The sequence below is a fragment of the Erythrolamprus reginae genome, chromosome 6, assembly GCF_031021105.1.
Source record: "Erythrolamprus reginae isolate rEryReg1 chromosome 6, rEryReg1.hap1, whole genome shotgun sequence".
NCBI lineage: Eukaryota > Metazoa > Chordata > Lepidosauria > Squamata > Dipsadidae > Erythrolamprus > Erythrolamprus reginae.
In genome coordinates, this window is record NC_091955.1 from 58503769 (window position 1) to 58529113 (window position 25345).

The 25345-nt window shown below is 38.2% G+C and overlaps 1 protein-coding gene across 1 annotated transcript in view; it reads left to right on the forward strand.

Moving 5' to 3' along the window:
- Positions 1-721: 721 nt before the first annotated feature.
- Positions 722-25345, forward strand: part of NEDD1 (NEDD1 gamma-tubulin ring complex targeting factor) — a 41727-nt gene continuing 17103 nt past the window's right edge. The window contains exons 1-5 of the mRNA XM_070755865.1: positions 722-954; positions 7401-7547; positions 12514-12608; positions 14766-14882; positions 21774-21914. Of these exons, the coding sequence (XP_070611966.1) occupies positions 7409-7547; positions 12514-12608; positions 14766-14882; positions 21774-21914 (492 nt within the window). The 5' untranslated portion in view covers positions 722-954; positions 7401-7408. The remainder of the gene's footprint in view (positions 955-7400; positions 7548-12513; positions 12609-14765; positions 14883-21773; positions 21915-25345) is intronic.

The window sequence follows — 25345 nt, forward strand, 5'->3', positions numbered from 1 at the left end:
GCAAAATTTGGAGCTCCACCTCAAAGCACCCAATTTACAGTGAAAGATGTTGAAACAACATGCATAAGCCACGCCCACAGTGTGATAGTAAAAATTTTGGTAGCCCATTGACAACCCATCATATTTTGTAAATGGGAGTTTACTAGCAGTACACAGGGTTGTCCTCTGTTGCCAATCAAAGGAAAAGAGGAGAGAAAACGACGATGAAAACCTGCTGGAAGGTACGTATGTATGCGCAGACTTTTATCAGTCTAGGACGGGTAGGCGAAGTCGGCTCTTCTATGACTTGTGGACTTCAATTCCCAGAATTCCTAAGCCAATCACGCTAGCTCAGGAATTCTGGGAGTTGAAGTCCACATGCCAACTTTGCCTACCCCTGATCTAGGATCTGCGCATACGATGAAAGGAACTTTAGTTCCTCGAACGTTTATGCCACGACCCGTTAAGAGTTTCCGATGCTCCCGAATTCTTCCCTCATTCCTCCGCCCGGGTGGCTTATCAGGGTTAAGATTACGATCGCCATTTGCAAAACAGGAGACACGAACCCCGTGCCATTAAGAAAAAAGAAAGTTCTGCCGAGACCTTTTTTATACGCACGCCCCATTTACGCAACAGAAAAGGCGAAGGGACGCCGTCGCGGGAACATCACCTTCTTCAGGCTAAGCCTCGCCTCCTCGTTTCCTCCGCCCTCCCCTTCGTTTCTAATTACAGGCCCCCGAGCGCGCTTCGCTAATTTTGCTCCGTCTCGGTTGCCGTAGCGGGCTCTCGCGGTGGCTGTTGGGACGGTCTGCTAACTTGTAAGAAGCGGGGAAAAGTCGGCTCCGAGCATTGTGGGTCGGGCGAGCTGGTTGCCTTGGCTTGTGAAAGGACAACGCCGGAAGAAGGGGGAGAAAAAAAAAATGACCCGGACTGGCTAAAGAGACTGTTATCCGGGTGTCCCGGAGCAGTGGGAAGGTGAGGGCGAAGCGAGATCTCTTGTAGTCTGGACCGGCAGAGGTTGAGAGCCCGGCACGCCCTCTGCTTGGTCCTGGAGTTGCCAGTCGTCTGTGGTTCCCTCCTCTTTCAATTTGGACTCGGTCTCTTCACTGTCTGTTTAGGGCAGGGGTAGGCAAAGCTGGCTCTTCTATGACATTTGGACTTCAACTCCCAGAATTCCTGAGCTAGCATCATTGGCTCAGGAATTCTGGGAGTTGAAGTCCACAATTCATAGAAGAGCCAACTTTGCCTACCCCTGGTCTAGGGACACAACGAAACCGTGACCGGCCAGAATTGGCCCCTTGGCTTCCTCCAAAAGGAGCCAGCTTTAGAGGTGAAATAGGACCCTGCGCCTCCCTCCCGGCTGGAAAGTGAGCCAAACTATCCTCCGTTATGCCGCAGATAAAGCCCCGAAACGCTTCTTTCTCCCCGGTTCTTTGTATGGTTTAGTTCAAGTAGGGTTTATCTTTAGAAAGGCGAGTTCAAACGCTCCTCAATATGGATTAGGAGACTGACTATGGCTTCTTATACGTTGTGTGTGTGTGGGGGGGGGGGGGGGCTTGTCCATAGAAGAATTGGATGATTTGATTCACTTGACGGGTAGGCAGGCAGGCAGGCAGGCAGTTACAATGAAAATTAATTCCATGATTAGAATAATAGAAGAATAGAATTCTGTATTGGCCAAGTGTGATTGGACAAACAAGGAATTTGTCTTTGGTGCATAGGCTCTCAGCGTAGGTAAAAGAAAAAGATACATTTGTCAAGAATCATGAGGTCATATCTATTTAGCAGGCAGGTTTCTATAAAATGAAAGCTCGGGAGCAACAAATATCCTGTGTACTTTTTTTTTTAACATGGAGTTCAAATATATGCGCTGTGTTGCAAATGTAAATAATACATGATTTTAAAATATTTTTCTTAATTTTGGGCGAACATAATTTACAGCGTTTTATACAGCCTATTTCAGTGATGGCTAACCTGTGGCCTGGGAGCTCACAGGTTGCAGACGGAGCTATATCTGCTGGCACACAAGCCGTTGCCCTAGCTCAACTCCAACGTGCATGTGTGCGCCAGCCAGTTGATTTTTGGCTTGCACAGAAGCTCTGGGAGGGTTGTTTTTGGTTTCCAGAGAGCCTCTGGGGGGATGAGGGAGCCTTTTTTACCCTCTCCTGGCAACAGGGAAGCCTTTGAGCCTGGGAAGGGCAAAACAGGAGCCTACTGGGCGCACCAGAAATTGGGAAACAGGCCGTTTCCAGCCTCCAGAGGGCCTCTTGAGGCTTTTTTTGCCCTCCCCAGGCATTGAATTATGGGTGTGAACGCATGATAGTGTGCTCACATGCTCTTAGCAGACGAGGAAAACAAGATTCGCCATCAGTAGCCTATTTGATGGGTCATAGAGGAAAAGTGTAACATTCCCTATTTTTTCCTGTGATCTTTGGAATTTTCCTATGCAGACAGTACACGTCTACTAATGCTCTATGAAACTGATAATTCATTAACTTACATCAGCTGAAACCACAGTCCCTCTCTGTGCTGGTTCCTAAGTGGGTACCACCATTGTAATAGTATTTGTGCAGTTAGAAGCAGGCTACTCCTGGACTTCATTCTCTGGAAACCTGCCTGCTAAATAGATATGACATATTTATGAAAATAATCATGGAATTAATTTTCACTTGATTGTTCAGAGCTTGCATCTAGAAGAGAATTAACTTTATTACATAAAACTGAAATCACTGGGGCATTGTCCTCATTTAATTTTTGACATGCAACATGAAATGCCTCAACTCTTGGGCTACTTTTTTGTACCTATGTGGATTATAAAGTAAATTCTGACAAAAACATAATTTAAATCATATAAATTATCCAATGTTCCAGAGGTGTTTTTAAGGCTTTTTATGGCAGCATGTTAAAATTAGATGATTTATCTTGATTGAAGTATTATATTTGTGAATAGTTACTTAGGTGTGTAAATGTCCTTTGCACCAGTGCTCTACATTGAAAAGTATGAAAGCCACTCAATTACATTCAAAAGCATTCACTAAAAGCATTTATATTTTTATGAAAAGCTTCAAGTCACCGTGTATCCAATTCTCATTAACATTCTAATATCTTTTATCATTTGACCTCTTCTCATTCTTCAGAAATTACCAAATCTGTGTAGTATATGGTACTTATTTCTTACTGTATTAAGTATGGAATATTTCAATTGTGCTGCTATACCATTTAGTCTAAGGGCCTTAATGGACTCTGGGGTGGTTCCTCCTAGGTGGCTTGGATGGTCCCAAGTGGTTGTGGGTTCTAAGGCTTTTCTATTTTTCATCTTGATGATACACTTCTCCATTATAGCATGGTTGCAATCTGATATTCTTCCTGGATTCAGTTTTTGGTTGATTAGCAAGGGACAGTTGTGGTCAGGAAGTCTCTTTGCAAAGAGCAAGGTCCAAGACAAAAGGTGAGAAACAGTCTTCCAAACAAGGCAAGGCCGACAGTAACAGGGAAGAGTCAAAGCCAGGGGAATGTAAGCTGAAAGAAAAAAAATGTTCTTGATAAAGACTAACTTCCATGGGTTCTCTTTAAGTTATTCGCCTCCAGGTGTTCCTTGTGAGGAGGGGTGGGGCAATCTTCTTCCAAGTAGCCTTGCATCCCTTCTCTGAGCTTGCCTACCCTCCACTCTCTATGTCCTTGGATTAAGTGGAGGAGGCAACTGTTTCTCATCAGAGGAGATACGCCTGTCAACCCCACTGCCTGTCCGCCTAGCCGACCACCTCCCCCAATGCCTCATCTCAGCCCCTGGTCTTTCCAAACATGCCAAGGGAAATGTGCTATCAATGTCAGGCAGTTATGGCTCCAACTCCTCCTCTTCCTCCAAACAAGACTCTGATGGAACCATGACAAAATTTAATGTAGATTATTAACTATTTGTTTGCTCTATTTATTCAGTGCCAAAATTGGCAGTTTTGTTCCATAAAAGCAAAAACATAGTAAAAATCTAAAATCAGAATTTATACAAAATTTTATTGTAATACAGTTTGTAAAATGCATGATCAATCCTAACTTCCAAAACATGGTTTTTATAGCTTCCAGAAAGCCAATAGCAAAAATGTCAGCTTAATTTCAAGGGGGAATTCTATTCTATTATATGGAGTTGCAACTGAAAAACTTGATGAAAGAGCAGTCCTGTTAAGTATCTCTACCTGTTAAGTATACCTTGTACCTTAAACCCAGCCTTGGCTTTTAACTGGAATTATCTGGTAATTAGTAAAAGATCACAAAGTAGGCCTATGATTTAAGGATTTGATTTGATAATATATAGACTCCAGCATTTGAATCCATTATAGCTTCTGAGTGGTCTTCAGGGACATCCCTGTGTAGGATGTTGTAGTAATCTAAGCAAAGTCATATGATACCAACGAATTAATGCAGAAAGAGTAACTCATCCCAGACTAGAGTGCAGCTGGTGCACCAAACAGCTGCCAAAGGACATCTGGCCATGGCCTTATTTTGCACTATCTATGAGTTCATAATGACCCCAAATCCCTGAACTGCACTTATAGGAGGAATCCCAATTCTTCATGTCCTTTTAATGGGAAATATGTCTATGCATTAATCAAGAGCTAATATAGAAAATGTAGCCACTGCTGTTTCACCTGTATTATTTTTCTATATAATGCTATTGACAGATAAATTCAAAAACATACTATAGCTTTTGAAAGGAGAGGGGGAGAAGAGAGGGGAAGAACCTACTCAATATTTTCTGAGTTTGAATGTTCTGCCCTTTTTGGCTGGACTTTCAAGTTGCTTGACAAGCAATTCTCCTTTTAAAGGAGTGTTCCTCCTTACCCCCACTTGAGATTTTGAACACAGTCTATAAGACTTTGACAACACAGGATGCATTTTAAAAAAATCAACCTTGATATATTCACCCATATTTTTTTCCTTCATAAATTCTCTAGGAGCTTTGAGAGTCAATAATGCAAGCAAGTAGCACAGTGGCTTTCATCCTACAGAAATATTTCATGAAGTTTGACACTCACATCACAGGATTTTTTTGTAGTTATTTCTATAGACTCATTGAGCTATTTAGATGTATTAAACAGAGTTGCTATTCATTTGTGTTTTAGGCATCCAAACATGAGTGACTTTTGGGATTTTTTTGTAACCTTGAAAATTACTTTTAACAAATTACTTTTAATTATACTATTACAAGGCTAATGTTGATTCATTCTTGAATCCTTACTACTGCATGAATAACCCTGCCTTGCCTGCTTCCAGTCTGAATAGCAGCACCAGCAGGTATTCACTTCCCAGATTATACACTGTTCAAAAAATAAAAGGAACACTTAGACAACACAATATAACTCCAAGTAAATCAAACTTCTGTGGAATCAAACTGTTCATGTAGGAAGCAACACTGATTGACAATAAATTTCACTTGCTGTTGTGCACATTCAACTTTGTATAGAACAAAGTATTCAATGAGAATATTTCTTTCATTCAGATCTAGGATGTGTTGAGTGTTCCCTTTATTTTTTTGAGCAGTATATTTTCACTTCAATCAACCAGTACCAGTCAAGAACTGCTGAAGTCATAGAGATTATTGGTGGGAAAATCCAGCCAATGGGAAAGCAGAAACTGGAGTAGGAACACTGGAAGGTAGCTCTAGTCCTAGGAAAGGAGGGGGTGTTTGAACTACACTGGGCAAATGAGTCTACTGCATGCTAAAACTGGGTAGATGCAGATTGTTTAGCATATGGGTGATACTTCATATTTTCTTAAATTTCAAATGAATGTAGGATTATATTTTTTAAAAATCTGAAGCAATTTTGCCTAGACATGTGGCTTAGAAAAAATATTAGTTCCCATCTTCTTGTCCCAAAAGTGCTTTTGTTTTCAGGAGGAAACTGGATTTTCTGGATTTTCTTTGAAGTAGCTTCTTCACATGAAGAAGCTTCTTTGATGGGAACCAAAACATCTTCAAAGAAAAATCAGAAAGTCCAGTTGCCTCTTGAAAAGAAGCGTAATTGTGAGACCATGACCTGGATGATTGAGAATCACCATAGACATTCCCATCCTCTTCTTCAGTAATGAAAGTAGTGCTTTATGCAGGTTAACATGAGAAGTGTGGCTTTGTTCTATTTAATTTATTAATTTAATTTAATTTATTTGACTTATATGCCACCCAATCTTGTGGGACTCAGTACTGTTGTACTGACAAATCATGTGTTGCTTTTACTAGAGGATAACTAATATTTTATCCTTTTCCCCTCTCTCCCCACAACATCTCATATTTCCAGGGTGAGTGGAAGGCTGAGATGCAGAGAAAAATATAGATAAGGTTTCTCTTTATGGGAAAGAATATAAATGAATGTGGAAATACATGATCCATCAAATATCAGAAGCATTTGCACTAAATTACAGTGAAAATAATTTTTCTCAGTCTGAGAAACTTAACAGTTGGCCATCTTGTTCCATCACATATATCATCATCATCATCATCATCATCATCATCATCATCATCATCATCATTAACAACAGCAACAACAATAATAATAATAATTTATTAGACTTGTATGCCACCCCTTTCCGGAGACTATTAGAGCAGCAGCCAAAAAAATGAAACTGAAGTATAGATATCTGGAAGCCTCCAATATGATTATGTTGTGGATCAGTATTCCATGACCAAAGTCTTCATAGTTATTCCACCTTTGAAAAGAAAAGTTTTACAATATACAGTAATGTGTGAATGGACAATAAGATTATTTAACAAACCATTCAAATGAACCATGAGTTAGCATTGTATTTAAACTCAGTCGTTTTTTAAATGAACATTATTGATTTTTTTTAGCAATTATGTAAAGTGATTGCATTTGTTTATAAAGAAAAGGAAAGACCATTTTAACTAGCACCATAGTCTTTTTTTTGGTAGTATTTCTTTCCTGAAACACTTGATGCTCCACAATTTATCAGGTTGGAAAGGTAGTGTTTATAGATATATTTAGCAACTCATTAGTTATCTAATCTGATTCCAATTCAAATATTTTTACTCACTTTTTTTCCAGTAACTGTTTTTAGAAATCACATTTTGGAAGCATTGGGGTGTAACAAAAGTGAGATCATAAATATTGGTGTTGAATATTTGACATCTTTCTGCTGTTATTAAAAACAAGAATTTATGTTTGGATTTATTAATCTGAGATGATAGTAATTAAATTTATGGTACTGTATGTGCCCCACTATATTGTGGCAATAAAAACATGTATGTTGATAATATCTGGCAACAAATGTTTCTCACACCTTGTATTTGTCTTATGTATAATTCATAGATTTATTGTTTTCTCAATTAGAACAGACTACATTTTGGGTTTGCCAGGTAGAATGATATTTAATGACAACATATATGTAATAATTTTAATTTTCCTTTACAGGTGTAGAGATGCAGGAAGGCGTCCGTTTTGCTTCTTCGGGAGATGATGATGTTAAAATATGGGATTCATCTTCTATAACTATTGTGGAACAGTTTAGTCCACATCTATCTTCTCACCCAGTTAATTCAGTATGCTGGGGTAGCAATAGTATCCTTTGTTGTTTCAGTATCTGAAACTGTATTTCTGTATAGTATGTTTGTTAATAGCAATTGTCCTACCGCAATTGCCTACTTATGACACCTCAGATATGGCTATTCAAAATTCTTTCTACAGGGAATTCCATATTTCAGTTGTCGCCATTGGCAAAAGAAAAAAAGAACTTACATTAAAGTGAAGGTAGTTTACAGTAAAGTAAGGTAGTCCTTGAGTTACAACAAAACCGTTTGTAGTTATGGCAGCACTAAATAAATGGTATTTATACCTGTTTCTTGAAGTTACACTTGTTGCAGTGCATGACCAAAATTGAGGCACTTAGCACTTACGACCACAAGAGTTGCTTCAACTCTCCCATCTCTACTTATTATCCCCTCAACTCTGCTCTTTTGGTTCCCTGGACTGTTATATCCGGTTGCTTCATGCTCCTCCATCTCAGCTCACCTTCACCATCTCTGGGACCGCCTTCTGCCGCACGAATCCCAGTGACCGGTTAGGTCCCACAGAATTGGCCTTCTCCAGGTCCCGTCGACTAAACAATGTTGTCTGGCGGGACCCAGGGGAAGAGCCTTCTCTGTGGTGGCTCCGACCCTCTGGAACCAGCTCCCCCCAGAGATTAGGATTGCCCCCACCCTCCTTGCCTTTCGTAAGCTCCTTAAAACCCACTTCTGCCGTCAGGCATGGGGGAATTGAAACATCTCCCCCTTGCCCATCTTGTTTTGGTGTATTGTTTTTTATTTATATTGGGGTTGCTTTTATGAATTTTTTAACCTAAAACTGTAATTAGATTGGTAAATATTAGATTTGTCACTATGTACTGTTTTTGCCATTGTTGTGAGCCGCCCCGAGTCTGCGGAGAGGGGCGGCATATAAATCCAACAAATCTAATCTAATCTAATCTAATTTAATCTAACCTCCTGGTCTGGCCCTTCTTGAGGCAGCTGATAGACACAGAGGGCTTTCTTCCTAAAGACTGAGATGAGTAATGGCTCAAAGGTCTCCTGCAGCCCCAAAGCCATGATGCACCAAGAAACCCTGAGCCACAAGACAGCAAGTAACCCAAAGCTTCATGATTCTGGAGCTGTTTGCTGTCTCACAAGGCACAGTGCAGGTTTGATAAAAGGACAGAATGTTGGGGGTGGGAGTGGAAGGGGAAGTGGAAGCAGTCCCTTATTTGGAAACACTGAGGCTTATACTGGGAAGGATTAAGAGGGAATGGCTTGGCTGGGGTGAGTCCTCAACTAACCAGTGGAGTTTGCATAACAATGGGAAAGAGGAGTGTTGGGGCTACTGTCACTAAGAAGTGCAGTTTCCTGACATTAAGATATATGTCTAAATCATTTAGCAACAGAAATTCCAGTCCCAGACATAATTTGAGGATTACTTGTATATCCATTTAACCTCGACTCAGAACTCTGAAGAAGCCACATTAGAATATGTCTTCCTTAAAACATTTCCATGTTATTTTCCATGCTTTTATTGTCTTGCAAAATTACTTTAGAGTGTGAAAGAAATAAGAGTAGTGGCCTTAACAATAATGACAAGAACAAAATCCTCTAAGTGCTTTGTAGTTGTGCTATAAAACAGAATGTATAAATGATATATGAATGGATAAATATAAAGTTAATTCAACTGTCATTTTAGTTTTCCATCTACATTTCTAATTTGAGTAAATTCATTTAGGTGGAATGTTACTTATCAGGTTTATTCAACCATATTTGATAGAGTCATATTGTTGTGTTATAGTAATATCAAAGAATGACATGGACGGCCTGTTCAGCAGATAACTGACATGTCTGGATAAAGTCTGGTTTTCCCTCCTATTCAACTTGTTTTTTTATGAATGAGAAGGATATTCCTTGATATTGAAAGTAAATACTTTTTTTACAGTATCTTTTTTATTATTTGATTTGGATAAAATTTATTTAGCAACAGTTTTCATGCTAGAAGAAGGTTCATTTATAAAATTATGGTGGTGAGTCCAGTACTTTCTATGACACATTACCTAAAAATGTAGAATTGCTTTCCCAATTTTTGTTAGTTTATTTGCTCAGCATAACATAAGCCACTTGGAAATAATCTGATTCCTTAATTGTAGCCAGACATTTTCTGGTTACTTTTGTATATCTGAAATGTTAAGATATTCATGAACTGGGAGAACCCATGTTAACAAGGTCAGCCAGTGAATAAGCATAGCAACTAAGTCAGCCAATGGGAGCTAACCATTACTGAGTCTGTGCAGAAAATCGAAACTGAAAGGTTAAGCTTAAGGCTGGGCATGGCTCCAGATCCACTCTACATTCACTCCCACTCTGTGCTCTCTGTGCTTGTCTGCTGCTGAAATGAAACTGACTGTTCTCTGCTGCCTGTAATTGCTTGAAGAAGAACTCTGCTAATGGTATTGTAAATTCATCTGTTACTATGTTTATAAAGAAGTTTATGAACCCAGCTGAATCTGTCACCTGTGTTTGCTTCTGGTTTTGAATTTTGCAACAAACTTTAATATGAAATGCTAAATGGTTGTGGTTAAACTTATGGAAAACAAGAATATTGCACATGGAAGATGGCCTGATTGTATGCAGAATTAGGGATGGCTAAGCCTTCTAAAATTAGTATCATTTTAAATGAATGGTACCTGGAAATAAGTAGTTGCCAAAAGAGCAACCTACTTGTGTCTTGGTATCATGGGTTGTCATGGGTTTTCCTAATCTTTCTGGTTGAATGTTACAGCTGCAATGTTCTAGATCAACAGAATTTTGTGAACTCATATAAAGGGCAGTCCAACAAATGCAGTGTTCACAAAGAGCTAGGTAGTATACTGATCACTTGCTTATCTGAAAAATTAAAAACAACAAACTTGAAAAGGTAAAGGTCTTAAAAGGCATTTATTTTTAGTCTCTCCCTTCTAAAAAATTTTCAATTAAAAATGAAAAAAGTAAAACCTCACACTAAGCTTCCAATGCAATAACCAGATACGTAAGCTATGATAGGAATAACTACCAGTATGTGCCTGTATCAGTTAAATGCTTCAAAACTGAAGTTCTAAGTTCTTTGTGGTATGGTGCACAAAGCTTTGTGTATAAGGAGATCCCTGAGCTAGAAACAGCAATCTAATTGTTGCATTTGTGTTTGGAGTTCTTTGCTCATTCACCAACAAACTTCATAGCTAAAACTTGGATGTACTGTATCTTTTGAGTTTCTGCTATTAAAGTACTGGCTCAAAAAATGTTTAGGGAACAAGTTTTTAGCCCAGCTTTTCCCCATTATAAATATTTGAAAAGGCAAGCAAGAAAAAAAACCCAAAAGAGAAAGATATTAAAAGCTGTATAAAAACCAATAATTTTTGAAATTAATGCCATATATAAAAGGGATTTATATCAATTTGACATGCTGAAGCCATTATTAAAATCAAAACAATACTCAGTAATTAGCAGAGGCAACTAATCTGATAAGAATCATCAATCACAATAAACAGTTGGAGTTTCTATCTAATTTGAAAACAAATGTAATGAAGCATAAGAAATTTAATATTTTAAAAAGCCTTATGTTTGGATAAATCCAAGCTTCAGATCTGTGTAATAAAAGTGATGTGCAGAATTATAACCCATAAATGTTTTCTTTGTTAAATAAACGTAAGGTTCTTTTTAAAATCTAAAGTAGTTTTTCACATTGAAGCATATTGCCATAGTTCTAAGGACATTATTATCAATAAGAAAAAGTATCCTAACATTTTTATCATATGCAGAGCCAGTTCGACATACTTGGTAGGAATATGTGATTTAGTAATACTTAAGATAAAAGGGCTGTTTAAAAAGTCCTTGTTATTTAGATTTTTTTAAATAATGGAGCATCTTCTAGAATTGTTGAAGTTTGTGATATTGTCACCAAATACAAAAAAAAATCCCCACCAACTCTTTCCTACAATTGTTTATATGAATCATATACTATTTTGGCAGTCAACATTGGCTTAGCCTATCTATAAAAAACATCAGTCATATGTACAATTTTCTTTGGATATTTGCAGTAAATTTGATAGTTATCTTCCATAGATATTCCCATGTTGTATATTAATTGTCTTCTTTAAATTTTGTATTCATTGAATCATACTATATTTGGCTAGTTCTGTTCCTGAATCTTATTTTATTAACAAGTTGTAAATAAGCCACAGATATTCAGAGTTTTATGCTATAAATTTTTCAAATTTCTCTCAAATCTAAATAAACACACAAATAGTTTCATTGAGTTGTATAGACAGTATTGTAAACATCATTAGCTAATCAAGTCTTGAATAATGATAAAATATCAAATGACACTCCTTTTTGTTTCAAAAAGAGAATACTTTTATAACCTTTTCATAATTTCTGGTCATTGTCAAATCAAATCAAGTTTATTACAACCTAAGACTGGAGAACATAACAAATAAAAACACTCAAGGAATATTCAGTTAATTTTTTTAGAATTAAAAAACAAATAAAATCTATATTAAAATCACAATTTGGCATCCAACCTTTCAGCTACACAGGGCCTAACTATACTATAGTATCAATCCTTAAACTGTGAGGCTCATAGTCATTAAATGCAAAATAGTAGTAAAGCAGAATTATTTGTTACTTTAGTTCTGTAAAATAGCTATGATGGATTAATCATGTGTTTCTGACAAATCCCCAGTGCTGCTGCACAGAATCTAACCACTTGCACTATAATCACTGTGGTCTATTCATCTGTTTGTCCTTAAGCAGCTCCTAGAGCAGTATTGGAATGGCGGGGTACCTATTGATTATTGGGATTATTGGTTATTGTCAAAATAAATTATATCGTTTTAAAAGTAACTCTTGAAAATATACTGTTCTCTCAATTGTGGAATGTATGTGATTAAATGCTTACTTCAAAGAGATTTTCTTCCCAACTAAAATTTTGTGTAAACAAAAGCACATGTCATGTTCCATAACACTTTTTTCAGATAATTTTTTGGTAACAACATCAGCTGTTGGTGATAAGATAGTGGTTTCAAATTGTAAAGGAAAACCACTTCCACTCTTCGAATTAGCTGAAGGGGTAAGTAGAACAGCTTTTTTAAAAAGTGGTCTTTTAGTGGATTGTTATTTAAATATACTCAAGTTTCCAAATTCCCAGTAAATGTTCATAATATTCCTGATAATCTATGCATTGCTAACTTGGAATTAAACCTCCTCTAGATTCAGTTGATAAGATTTATAAGTAAATGAATTTTACTTACTATCTATCTTCTGTTTCAAAAATACATAATGCTTATTTAGATATTTATATAAATTCATAATCATGTTTTGGATTTGGTTCCAGAAAGATGCTTCAGAGTGTTCAGGGTCATGAATGTAGCATCTGACTGAAATTCTTTATATTAGCACCTCTTCTCCAAATCATATATCAATAACAAAAAGTACAGTAGTTGTATGGGCCTGAAAAAATATGGCTACTCTAAAAAGTGCACATACAGTAGGTACCACTGTTGCACTTCCAGGCACTTTTTAAATGAATAGAATTCACAAAAAGGTACTTATATGTATAAGACAATTGCATTCACTGTCCTCTCCACTGTTAAGCAATGTGTAGAAACCTTGAGTGATCAAGGACATGCTGCATTGAGGCAGTAATTGCTGCAAAAGGGGCCCAAACCAAACTATGCTTATACTTTTTAGAGGTCTGATATTGTTCTATGTACAATCCTTGTTTTATTGATTGCATGTAATATTCTAATTTTCTGGGATTGTGGATTTGGGGTTTTCATGAGCTGTACCCCATAATCATCACAATTATGACAAATCCCAGCGACCAGTTAGGTCCCACAGAGTGGGCCTTCTCCGAGTCCCGTCAACTAAACAATGTTGTTTGGCAGGACCCAGGGGAAAAGCCTTCTCTGTGGCAGCCCCGGCCCTCTGGAACAAGCTCCCCCCAGAGATTAGAATTGCCCCAACCCTCCTCACCTTTCGTAAGCTCCTTAAAACCTACCTCTGCCATCAGGAATGGGGGAACTGAGTTATTCCTTCCCCCTAGGCATTACAATTTATGCATGATATGTTTGCATGTATGTTTGGTTTTATAATAAGGGTTTTTTAGTTGTTTTAGTATTGGATAGTTACATGTTGTTTTTATCATTGTTGTTAGCCGCCCCGAGTCTACGGAGAGGGGTGGCATACAAATCCAATAAATAATAATAATAATAATAAAAATCATGGCTTGAACTAGCTTGCTTTGCATGTAATGAGTCTCCTATATTATGTTTCATATTTTAAGTTGCATTACTGAAATAAACTTTTGCACAATATTCTAATTTTTCAAGTTTCACCTGTACTCAGCTACTTATAGATATTAATGGTTTGAAAATCATTTGTTTGCAGCCTTGTATACAATTATGTGGGGTATGTTTTTATAAGGCAGAACATTTGTCAAAGGAAATGTATAATTTGCTTCAAACTTCTTTGCAATGCGAAGGCTGCAGAGAAAAGCAATGAAAGGGAGTGGAATTATTCAGCAATATAAATTAAATTGTTCATGGACCACTCAATATACATGTTAGTATGATAGACACACTGTTATTTATTAGCTCTATGATTTTTATTTCAGACATCCATTTTCATTTATTTAATTAAAATATTTTGATTCTTGTTTTTTATTTAAAAGCACCCAGAACAATTATCACTGATCAATCACAGTAGTACATTGTTGAAAGAGCAGATAATTACTATAATTTGTCTTTAATCTTTCTGCTGCTAAAATTAATAAAATGATTAAGGCGTTGGACTAAGTTTAACCTCAATCATGAAATAGAATCAGTCACTTTTTGTCAGGCAGATCACTTCACAGGGTTGTTGTGAGGGGAAAATAGAAAGAAAAAATACAATGTTCAAAGTTCATTGAGGAAAAGCAGGATATAATTCATTTATATTAAAGAAAAAACATCAAAATGGGCTTTCATCGGCCCCTGTTAACTTTTGGGATATGGTGTTGGTAAATTAAATTCCAACTATGGAATAATCCATCACAACAATGTCATTTTATTTTGTCTGTGTCAGATTTGTCGAACACTGATTTCTTCATTTCATTAAAATACAAAATGTCATTTATTTTAATCAGATCTATATTAGTGGCTCAGATTGTATTAACTTTTATCCTAGTTTAAAATTGATGTCGACATTATCTTGATGGTATTTTTTTTTTTAATTTATTGCCTACTAGGCAAAGCAAACATGTATAAGCTTGAGTTCAAATTCAATGTATATTGCAAGTGGAGGAACTGATAGCACTGTTAATATCTGGGATTTAAAATATAGAAAACTTCATCGATCTCTTAAGGTAAGATAAAATATTGTATTATGGACTTATTTTATCAGTTAATATATATGAGATTAATATCACCTGTAAATCTTTAGGTTTATACTCCAATCTTTAAATACCAAAATGTAATTCATATTTTACATCACAGATGATTTTGGGCTAGCAGAATGATAGCTATTTTGGAAATGGTGTCAGATATTATACAGACTTTACAATTAAGTAATATGTAGTTATTGCGGAGATGGAAAAGTTGTCCACTTTCTTAAATCTAAATTTGGTGTTTTAATTGACCTTGATGCCCTTATTTGACCCATATAAATCTGTCACATCATAGAGTGAGATGCATACAGTTGTAGTGCAGTGTAGCAAAGTGTTGCTTAAGATATTGAACTTGGACCAGAGTTGGGGATGGGGAATCCAGATTCAAGTTGATCCTCAGCTATAGAGTTTCATCAGGTGATTTTGGCCAGTCAGACACTCTCACAATGTTGCCTACTCCTCACAGTTATTATACAAATAGAAATGAACGCAGGGAGTGCTATTTTACATTGCTTCGATGAAAGGTTTTATATCTAACACATAAAAAGTGTTCCTCAGATATATAGGTAGTCCACAACGTACAACAGTTTATTTATTGACTGTTCAAAATTACAACGGAACTGAAAAAAGTGACTTACCACCATTTTTCACACTTATGCTTGTTGCAGCATCTCTATGGTCATGTGATTTACATTCAGATGCTTGACAACTGGCTCACATTTATGACAATTGCATTGTCCCAGGATCATGTTATCACCTTTTTGTGACCTTCTGACAAGCAAAGTTAATGGGGAAACCAGATTCTCTTATCTGGGAACATAATACAGTGGTACCTCAAGATACGAACCCCTCGTCTTACGAACAACTCGTGATACGAACCCAGGGTTCAGAAAAATTTTGCCTCTTCTTACGAACTTTTTTCGAGTTACGAACCGGCGTTCAGAGACTGCTGGGAAGCACCGCAGCTGTTTTAAAAGGTGACAGCCGGGCGGCGGGGCTTCCCAGAAGCCTCCCGAACGCCGGTACGTAACTCGAACAAAGTTCGTAAGAAGAGGCAAAATTTTTCTGAACCCCGGGTTCGGTTCGGGAGGTTGCTGGGAAGCCCCCCAGCCCGGCTGTCACCTTTTAAAACAGCCGCGCCGCTTCCCAGCTGTCTCCCGAAGCCGAACGCCAAAGCCCAACTTCCGCGTTCGGCTTCGGGAGACAGCTGGGAAGCGGCGCGGCTGTTTTAAAAGGTCACAGCCGGCCGGGAGGCTTCCCAGCACCCCCCGAACCCCGAATCCCCCAAGCCGGCTGCGACCTTTTAAAACAGCCGCGCCGCTTCCCAGCTGTCTCCTGAAGCCGAACGCGGAAGTTCGGCTTTGCCGTTCGGCTTCAGGAGACAGATGGGAAGCGGCATGGCTCTTTTAAAAGGTCGCAGCCGGCCTGGGGGGCTTCCCAGCACCCCCCGAACCCCAAACCCGGGTTCGGGGGGGTGCTGGGAAGCCCCCCAGGCCGGCTGTCACCTTTTAAAACAGCTGCGCGGCTTCCCAGCAGTCGCCGAAAGCCGTTTTTTTGCGGGGGTTTTTTTGGTTGCACGGATTAATTGACTTTACATTGTTTCCTATGGGAAACAATGTTTCGTCTTACGAACCTTTCGTCTTACGAACCTCCTCCTTGCACCAATTAAGTTCGTATCATGAGGTATTACTGTACTTTGACGTTTATGTGTATGCAAATTTAGGTTTATGGGGAAGACTGACTGATAGTTGTTAGATAAATATCATTAATAACACTATGGAAGAAAAGCAGTTCTAGTTAAAATACGGTTTTAGTTTGCAAAAGGTTGGGAAATGTTTTACCTAAACTTTGGGAATGGCAGTTTTGAATGTATGTGGATATTTTTTTGCTGATGGATAATTTCAGTTCTATCACAAAATATTGTTGCATTTTGAACCTGAAGACTTAAGTCTGAAGTACCATATTTTTTCAGTGTATAAGACACACCTTTTTATCTCAAAAAAGTGCATCCAAAACTGGGTGCATCTTACACACCAAATGTTGCATGAGGGGGAGTTGGGCGATGGCAGCAACAGCGACCACGGGTAGAATTAGAGAGCTGATTCTGCCTGGGAAAGAGCTGCCGCTGCCATTCCTTCTTGCAGCGGTCAGCAGCAGCTTTCCTATAATCCGGTGGTTGTGGCGGCATTGCGGCTTCTCACATGGTCCAGCAGTGGCAGTGATTTTCCTGTAGTCATGCGGTGGTGGCTTTTCACATGGTTTCGAGCGGGGCCGGCGAAACATGAGAAAGATGCAGAGAAAGAGCTGCCGCCGCTGCCATTCCTGTCAAAACATGTGAGAAGTTGCTGCCACTGCTGCTGGACGTCACTGCCAAATTGCACAAGAAGCTGCTACCGCCGGACTATGGAAAGGTTGCTGCTGCTGCTGCTGACTGCTACCACCAAAGGATGTGAGAAGGCGGCACTGCTGGACTACGGGAAGGCTGCCGCCGCTGCCGATACACTTGAGAAGCCGCTGCCATCGGACTATGGCAAAAATGCTGCTACCATGTTCTGGTGGCGGCCAGCTGCAGCGGCTTCTTTCAGCTGTCAGCAGTAGTGGTAGTGGCTTTCCCATAGTCCGGTAGTGGCATTGGCGTTGTGGCTTCTCACATGGTTCAGCAGTGGCAGCAGCTTCCCTGTAGTCCTACGGCAGCAGCTTCTCATGCGGTTTAGCGGCGGCTGGCTTCCACCGCGGCCACCAAAACATGGGAATGCTGCCGCTGCCGCAGCTGCCACCACACCACAAGAAAACCACCACCGCTGCTGCTGGCCACTGCTGGGTGAAGCCTGGATCTGAGGAGCCGCCACTGCCTCTGCTGCCTGAAGCAAGCCGCCTAACAGGTTTGAAGACCAACTTCCAAGTTTGAAGACCCCTGAGTTAGGGGTTAGGAGTGCAAGAGTCTTCAGACCTGGCAAGTTTAAGGTTTGTGGACTTCAACTTCCATTTCTGAGCTAGCATGACTGGAGGAAGAATTCTGGGAGTTGAAGTCCACAAGTCTTGAAGCTGTCAAATTTGAAGTTCGTAAAAAGTGTACATGGTTTTAAAAAGTGTACATGGTTTTATAAAGTATAGTACATGGTTGTAACAAGTATTCTGCTACACTGGTATTTTATTAAACAATATAATACTACACCATTTGGTTCAGAATACTTTTTTCCTTGTTTTCCTCCTCTAAAATCTAGGTGCGTCTTATACACCAAAAATATGGTATTTAGAATATGGCTCCACTTTACTGCAGTCCGACTTTGATATTTTTTGGAGGATCTGAGTGTAGGCCCTATCTGTTTGATGTGAGGAAGCATTCAGTAATTTGAAGGTGAAGGTCATCGCTATCTAGAAAAGTGAAGTTTACCAGAGCTAGATATTACTTTTAATATCTTTGATAAAGCTTAAGTCCCATCATTATAGTTTGGATAGGGGGTTATTAGATAGGTCATTCTGTGTTAAAGGTGAATGGTAAATACACAACAAGAGTTCAGGAACTATCTTTCCTATCACATGCTTCAGAGGCAAATTTTAATTCCTCTTAATCTTCTCTTTTATTGAATGATGTTCATTAAATTTGATGTACCTGTAAGGTTTTGTGTTGACGTTTGATGCTTAAATTCTTATTTTTTAACCATCTTCATTATTTATCTTCATTATTTATCTTGTAGCTTAGTGTCAATTAAAAAAAATTGCTATTATTATCATCAGCCACATTCTTAATGCACATGGTTGCTTTAGCAGAATTAGGCAGGCAGTAAACATTTTCTCTGTTCCCCCAAAATATTCTAGCATAACTTATTGGTTATGGATGCATATCAGTGTGTACTGTACTGTACTACATTATCTAAGGATTATTCTGCAACAGAATGCAATCTGTTCCAGGTATTTATCAGACATTTGATACACTGCTTTACAATTCAAAAAAAAATTCTCTGGAGATATTACAGTTAAACCAAAACCAATATAAAATAGCTATATTTTAATTGGCAGGGGAAACAAATATTTCAAATCAAATTAAAATATGATTAAGGAGAGAAGGAATGACAAGTTAATGTGCTCTCTAAAGGCAGGGCTATTCAAGTGTTTGCCACAGTAGAGAAGAGTCAAGGGAAGTTTTCCTTTATCTCCTGCCATTCTCCAAAGATATAAAGTCTTCAGAATCATTAGGGTGGCATATAGAGAGAAGAGAGAATTATTAGAAATTGTAATGTACTTCCAATAACAGCTTCTGTCAGAATGAAGAAGGATCAGTGGCAGGATAATAAAGTATAATTTATATTTTGTATGATTATATGTTTTCGGTACTGTACAGTGAATGTACATGTGAGGATGTATACTTAGATACAGTATGGAAAAACTCTATAGGAAAGATGATCTGGAAGTTTGAATGCAAGCACTGGATGCTTCCCTAAGTAGAGAGAAAAGTTTCTGTGTCTGTCTGTCTGTCTGTCTGTCTGTCTGTCTGTCTGTCTGTCTGTCTGTCTGTCTGTCTGTCTGTCTGTCTGTCTGTCTGTCTGTCTGTCTGTCTGTCTGTCTGTCTGTCTATCTATCTATCTATCTATCTATCTATCTATCTATCTATCTATCTATCTAGTTAGTTAGTCAAGTACGTATTGGTGGCATACAAGGATATAATAATATTAGTATACATGAGAAACATTAGGACAGGGGACGGAAGGCACTCTGGTGCACTTATGCATGCCCTTACTGACCTCTTAGGAATCGGGAGAGGGTGTTAGGTGATGATACTACAGAGTCTGATAGTGAGTTCTATGCATCAACTACTTGGTTACTAAAGTCATATTTCCTGCAGTCGAGTTTAGAGTGGTTTACTTTACATTTGTATCTGTTGTGTGCTTGTGTGTTGTTGTGGTTGAAGCTGAAGTAGTCGTTGACAGGAAGGGCGTTATAGCAGATGATTTTATGGGCTATGCTTACGGTGTGTTTAAGGCGGTGTAGTTCTAAGCTTTCTAAACTTAGGATTGTAAGTCTAGTTGTATAGGGTATTCTATTGCAAGTGGAAGAGTGGAGAGCTCTTCTAGTAAAGTAACTCTGGACATTTTCTAAAGTGTTTATGTCCGAAATGTGGTGTGGGTTCCAGACAAATGAGCTGTATTCAAGGATTGGTCTGGTGAAAATTTGTATGCCATACAGAATTTGTATGAAAATTTGTATAATATTATTATATTATTTTACTGAAAGAGTAGTAGATGCTTGGAACAAACTTCCAGCAGACATGGTTGGTAAATCCACAGTAACTGAATTTAAACATGCCTGGGATAAACATATATCCATCCTAAGATAAAATACAAGAAATAGTATGAGGGCAGACTAGATGGACCATGAGGTCTTTTTTTGCCATCAATCTTCTATGTTTCTATGCTGTGGTTAGTATGTGAGATTACTGGAGCAGAAGCTACGTGATATTAGGTTAACAACACTTGAAGCCTTTTTGGCAATGCTGTTGCAGTGGGCTTTGGCACTTAGGTCATTTGCCGGGGTGGCGCAGCAGGTAGAATGCTGTACTGCAGGCCACTGAAGCTGACTGTAGATCTGTTGGTCAGCGGTTCAAATGTCATCACCGGCTCAAGGTTGACTCAGCCTTCCATCCTTACGAGGTGGGTAAAATGAGGACCCAGATTGTGGGGGCAATAGGCTGGCTCTGTTAAACAGTGCTATTGCTAACATGTTGTGAGCTGCCCTGAGTCTGAGGAGAAGGGCGGCATAAAAATCGAATGAATGAATGAATGAATGAATGAATGAATGAATGAATGAATGAATAAATGAATGAATAAATAAGAATATTCCAAGATCTTTTATGGAGTGAAGGTTGTCTGTAAGGTTTTGTTTATTCAGCTTGTATTTGGTGTTCTGATTCTTTTTGCCAATGTGTAGGACAGAGCATTTTTTGGTTGAGATTTGGAGTTGCCAGATGTTTGACCATTCAGACACAAAGTCAAGATCTTTTTGGAGAGTAGCTGTGTTATCTCTGTGTTGAAAAGTTTTACATTGTTGGCAAAGAGAACGCAGTTGCTTGTAATGTGATCACAAAGGTCATTTATATAGAGTATGAAGAGTGTTGGCCCACGTACGCTGCCTTGGGGTATGCCACTCTTAACCGGAACAGGATTAGATATGGCGCTCCCTGTTTTGACAACTTCTTGTCTGTTTGATAGGAACCCAGTTACCCAACAATGGAGGAATCCTAAGACCATAGTAAAAAGAATGAATGAAAAGCCTGGAAGGATCCAGGGTACTCTGATTAGAGTAAGGGGGGGCATTATTGAGAATTGGGGCACCTGATTGGATATTTCCTCTGAATTACAGCTTTGGGAATTTTTTTTATCCCAGCTCAGAAACCATCTTATTCCTGCTGAGAGTCATTCATTTTTTGAAGAAATAAAAAGTATGACATTTGAACAAGAATTTGCTATCTAATCATTTCTAACAGAAACTATATATAAATATATTGGTTGAAAATGCAAGCTACAATAGAAATTGGTAACTATTCCAGGCTATACTTAGTATTTTGAGGGAGAATCCAAGAGACCCAGAGAATAGCATACAAATCCAATAAATAAATAGAAGAATAACACTAGGAAGATAAGGCTACATTTCAATTGGTTTTTTTAAAAAAAAACCTCTTCTAAACTTGTTGTTGAATTGCACAGCTGTTTAATGCATTTCCTTCAGAGTCATGAGAAATTGTGTCATTGCTTTTCACCCATAGTGGACACAGAAGGATTGGGGATTACAAAGAGGTACCTGTATTTGTAATCTAAACATTACTTGAGCGTTGAGTGTTGTACTAAATTAAAGCTTGCATATTTTCTTCTTCAGGATCACAGAGAAGAAATAACTTGTGTGTCATTCAATTGGAACGATTGCTATGTTGCTTCAGGATCCATGAGTGGTGAAATTATCCTGCATAGTATTGCTACAAATTTATCCAGCGCTCCGTTTGGTCATGGAAGCACGCAGGTACGTATCAGTGACACAGTAATCTGTTCCTAACTGCGTGAATCTTACAGAAGGTATCCAACTTGAACACCAAATTTATACCTAGCTTTCAAAAGTTGGGAGTATCTTTGAAAATGACACTATCATTTCTAATTTGTGACAAAAAGCGATAATGACTAAGTACATAAACTGAAAGTTGGTTGATTCTATTTAATTTTAATTGAATAATTTACAGGGTAATGTGTATGAAATGTGGGATTGTTTGATGCATTAGCAGAAAAGCAGATGATCAGGTGCTAATGGTATAACCCAGTGATGGTGAACCTTTTTTTTCCTCGGATGCCAAAAGAGCATGCACATGCACTATCGCGCATGCGTGAGTGCCCACACTCATAATTCAATGCCTGGGGAGGGCAAAAACAACTTCCTCGGCCCCCCGGAAGTCCTCGGGAGGCTGGAAACAAACTATTTCCCAACTTCTGGTGGGCCCAGAAGGCTCGTGTTTCAACCTCCCCAGGTTCCAAAGGCCTCCCTGGAGCCAGGGGAGGGTAAAAATGCCCTCCCCTATCCTCCCAGAGCCTTTCTGGAAGCAAAAAACGCCCTTCCAGAGCCTCTGTGCGAGCCAAAAACCAGCTGGCTGGCATACACATGCACGTTGGAGCTGAGCTAAGGTGATGGCTCGTGTGCCAGCAGATATAGCCCTGCGTGCCACCTGTAGCAACTGTCCCATAGGTTTGCCATTACTAGTATAACCTATTCTTAGGTATATTATTATATAGCGATTAATGTGTGCAAGCCCAAAATTCACCCCTTTTGCCAGCCGAAGTGCCCGTTTTTGTGCTGCTGGGATTACCCTGAGGCTCCCCTCCATTGGAAACCCCACCTCTGGACTTCTGTGTTTTTGTGATGCTGCAGGGGAATCCCAGCATCACAAAAATGAGCGCTTCGTTGACAACGGAAGTCTGGAGGTGTGGTTTCCCAGCGAAGGGAGCATCAGTGAAATCGCAGCATCGCAAAAACACCAAAGTTCTCGAAACCCCACCTCCGGACCTCTGAGTTTTTGCGATGCTGCAATTTCACTGAGGCTCCCCTCGCTGGGAAACCCCACCTCCGGACTTCCGTTGCCAGTGAAGCGCCCGTTTTTGCGCTGCTGTGATTCCCCTGCTGTGATTCCCCTTCAGCATCACAAAAACACGGAAGTCTGGAGGTGGGGTTTCCCATGGAGGGGAGCCTCAGGAGAATCCCAGCAGCGCAAAAACGGGTGCTTCGCTGGCAACGGATGTCCGGAGGCGGGGCATCCCAGCGGTGGTGGTGGGTTTGTAAGGTGAAAATAGTTTGTAAGAAGAGGCAAAAAAATCTTAAACCCCGGGTTTGTATCTCGAAAAGTTTGTATGATGAGGCGTTTGTAAGACGAGGTATCACTGTATTACATGGCACAACTTTGCAAAATATATGATGGTGGCATTGTGTCCATTAAAAACAAAAGCCCAGTTTGAAGGAACTTTGATATTTTTAATTCACTGTTATCATCCATCAATTATATCAGTGCAAACTTTTTAATAGTCAGTTTACTCTTTTTAAAAAAGCTACCACATAGCAGAGCTAATAAAGTTGTCATTGCTTGCTTTATGTGTGGCTTATTTGGGAAACTGTGTCTGACAGTTATTGATAGACAATGTGATTTTGTTTAAAGACCAAAGCAATGAAAATAGAGATGAAAGATTGGAACTTTAGTGACAAAGTGCTAAAAGACATATAGCTGGATTATATTAATTGGACTTTTTTATGTGCACTTTAAATTCCTGGCTGTGGTTTGTTTTGCTATTTATAACTTTTCATTATAGCCAGCTGAAGAAAAGTTCAGTTGCTGTTAAATCTAGATCCATCTTAATTTAAAATATAGGAATGTATGACTCAGGGATGAAAATTCTAAAAGTGAAATTAGGATTATTTATTATAATATTGGTAAATAAAATTTAGATAGTTATATAACATATATGATGCTAATACAATTATTCATTATTTTTAATGCAATTTATGAATAGAAACATTAAGTTTCAGATTTTCTGCTGGATTACTTGAAACTGAATGAATTATTTATTTTAAGTATAATCTGGCACATAGGAAAGAAAAAAAGAAAAATTTTATATAATAGGCCATGAGAACATTAGAACAAAATATTTCAGGTCTTCTCTTTACTCATGTGAAATTTACACACGGTTTCTAAAGTTTTGAAGAAGTAGCCTAATTTAAAATTGGGTCTGAGTGTGTGTGAGTTGATAATACCATTTTCAAACAATAAATGGTTTACTTTTGATTTTCTTGTAAAGCTTTTTCAAAACACCTACATGCTCATTTTAACATCTGAAAAATGTATATATATAGAACCAGTTTGGAACAGTGGTTAAAATACAAAGGATTGAATTCTGGTCATGCCTTAGGCACGGAAGCTTGATTGGATAACTTTGAACTACGTTTTTTCATTCCAATCCATCTCACAGGGTGGTTATTGCAAGAAAAATAGGTGCTAGGGTCATTGTGTATATCACTATAAATTATGTAAATAAAGATGGGATATAAATGTAACATTATAATGAACAAAATATTTCCCACCTCTAATTACAAAGAGGTGGTCAACAGACTTCAGATAAAAAAATTATTACCAAAATGTACAATTATTTACTAAATTATGAAAATACAGAGAAAGTAGTTAAACATAATATGATAGCATGGATGATAAATTTTGATTATTCTATTCAGTTAGACAATTGGGAAAAATTATGGAAAATATTTAATTATAAGATGACGTTGTCCGTATCGTATAAAGAAAATTTACATAAGATGTTTTATCGGTGGCGTTATGCTCCGGCATGTTTGGCCAAAATTCATCCAAACATAAGTAATAAGTGCTGGAAATGCAAATTTGCCATAGATACATATGATCATATTTGGTGGTTATGTCCGAAAGCAGAAAAATTTTGGTCTAGGATTCAAAACTGATTGAAAGAAATGTTAAATTATCAATTGGAAATGAAACCAGAAATGTATCTTTTGGGAATAATTAGAGGACAACATAGTAAGGAAGATTACTATTTGATAACACACATATTAACATCAGCAAGGTTGGTGTTTACACAAACTTGGAAAAAGGAAAACATACCAAATGAAGAAATGGTGATTAGGAAAATGCTAGATTGTGCTAAATTAAGCAAATTAACATACAAATTACAGAATAAACAAAATAAAGACTACTACACAGTTTGGGGGAAATTATATAGTTGGATAGAAAAGAAAAAAGAATTGAACTAACGTTTAAGAAAAAGAATGAATCAATGGAAACAGAATTGTAAAGTATTAAGCTAATTCATTTTGTGTGTTTTTTATATCTGAAAGTTTGTCTGTATGTCTTGTTTTGTTTGTTCATTATTTAAAAAAAAACAGACTTCATGGAG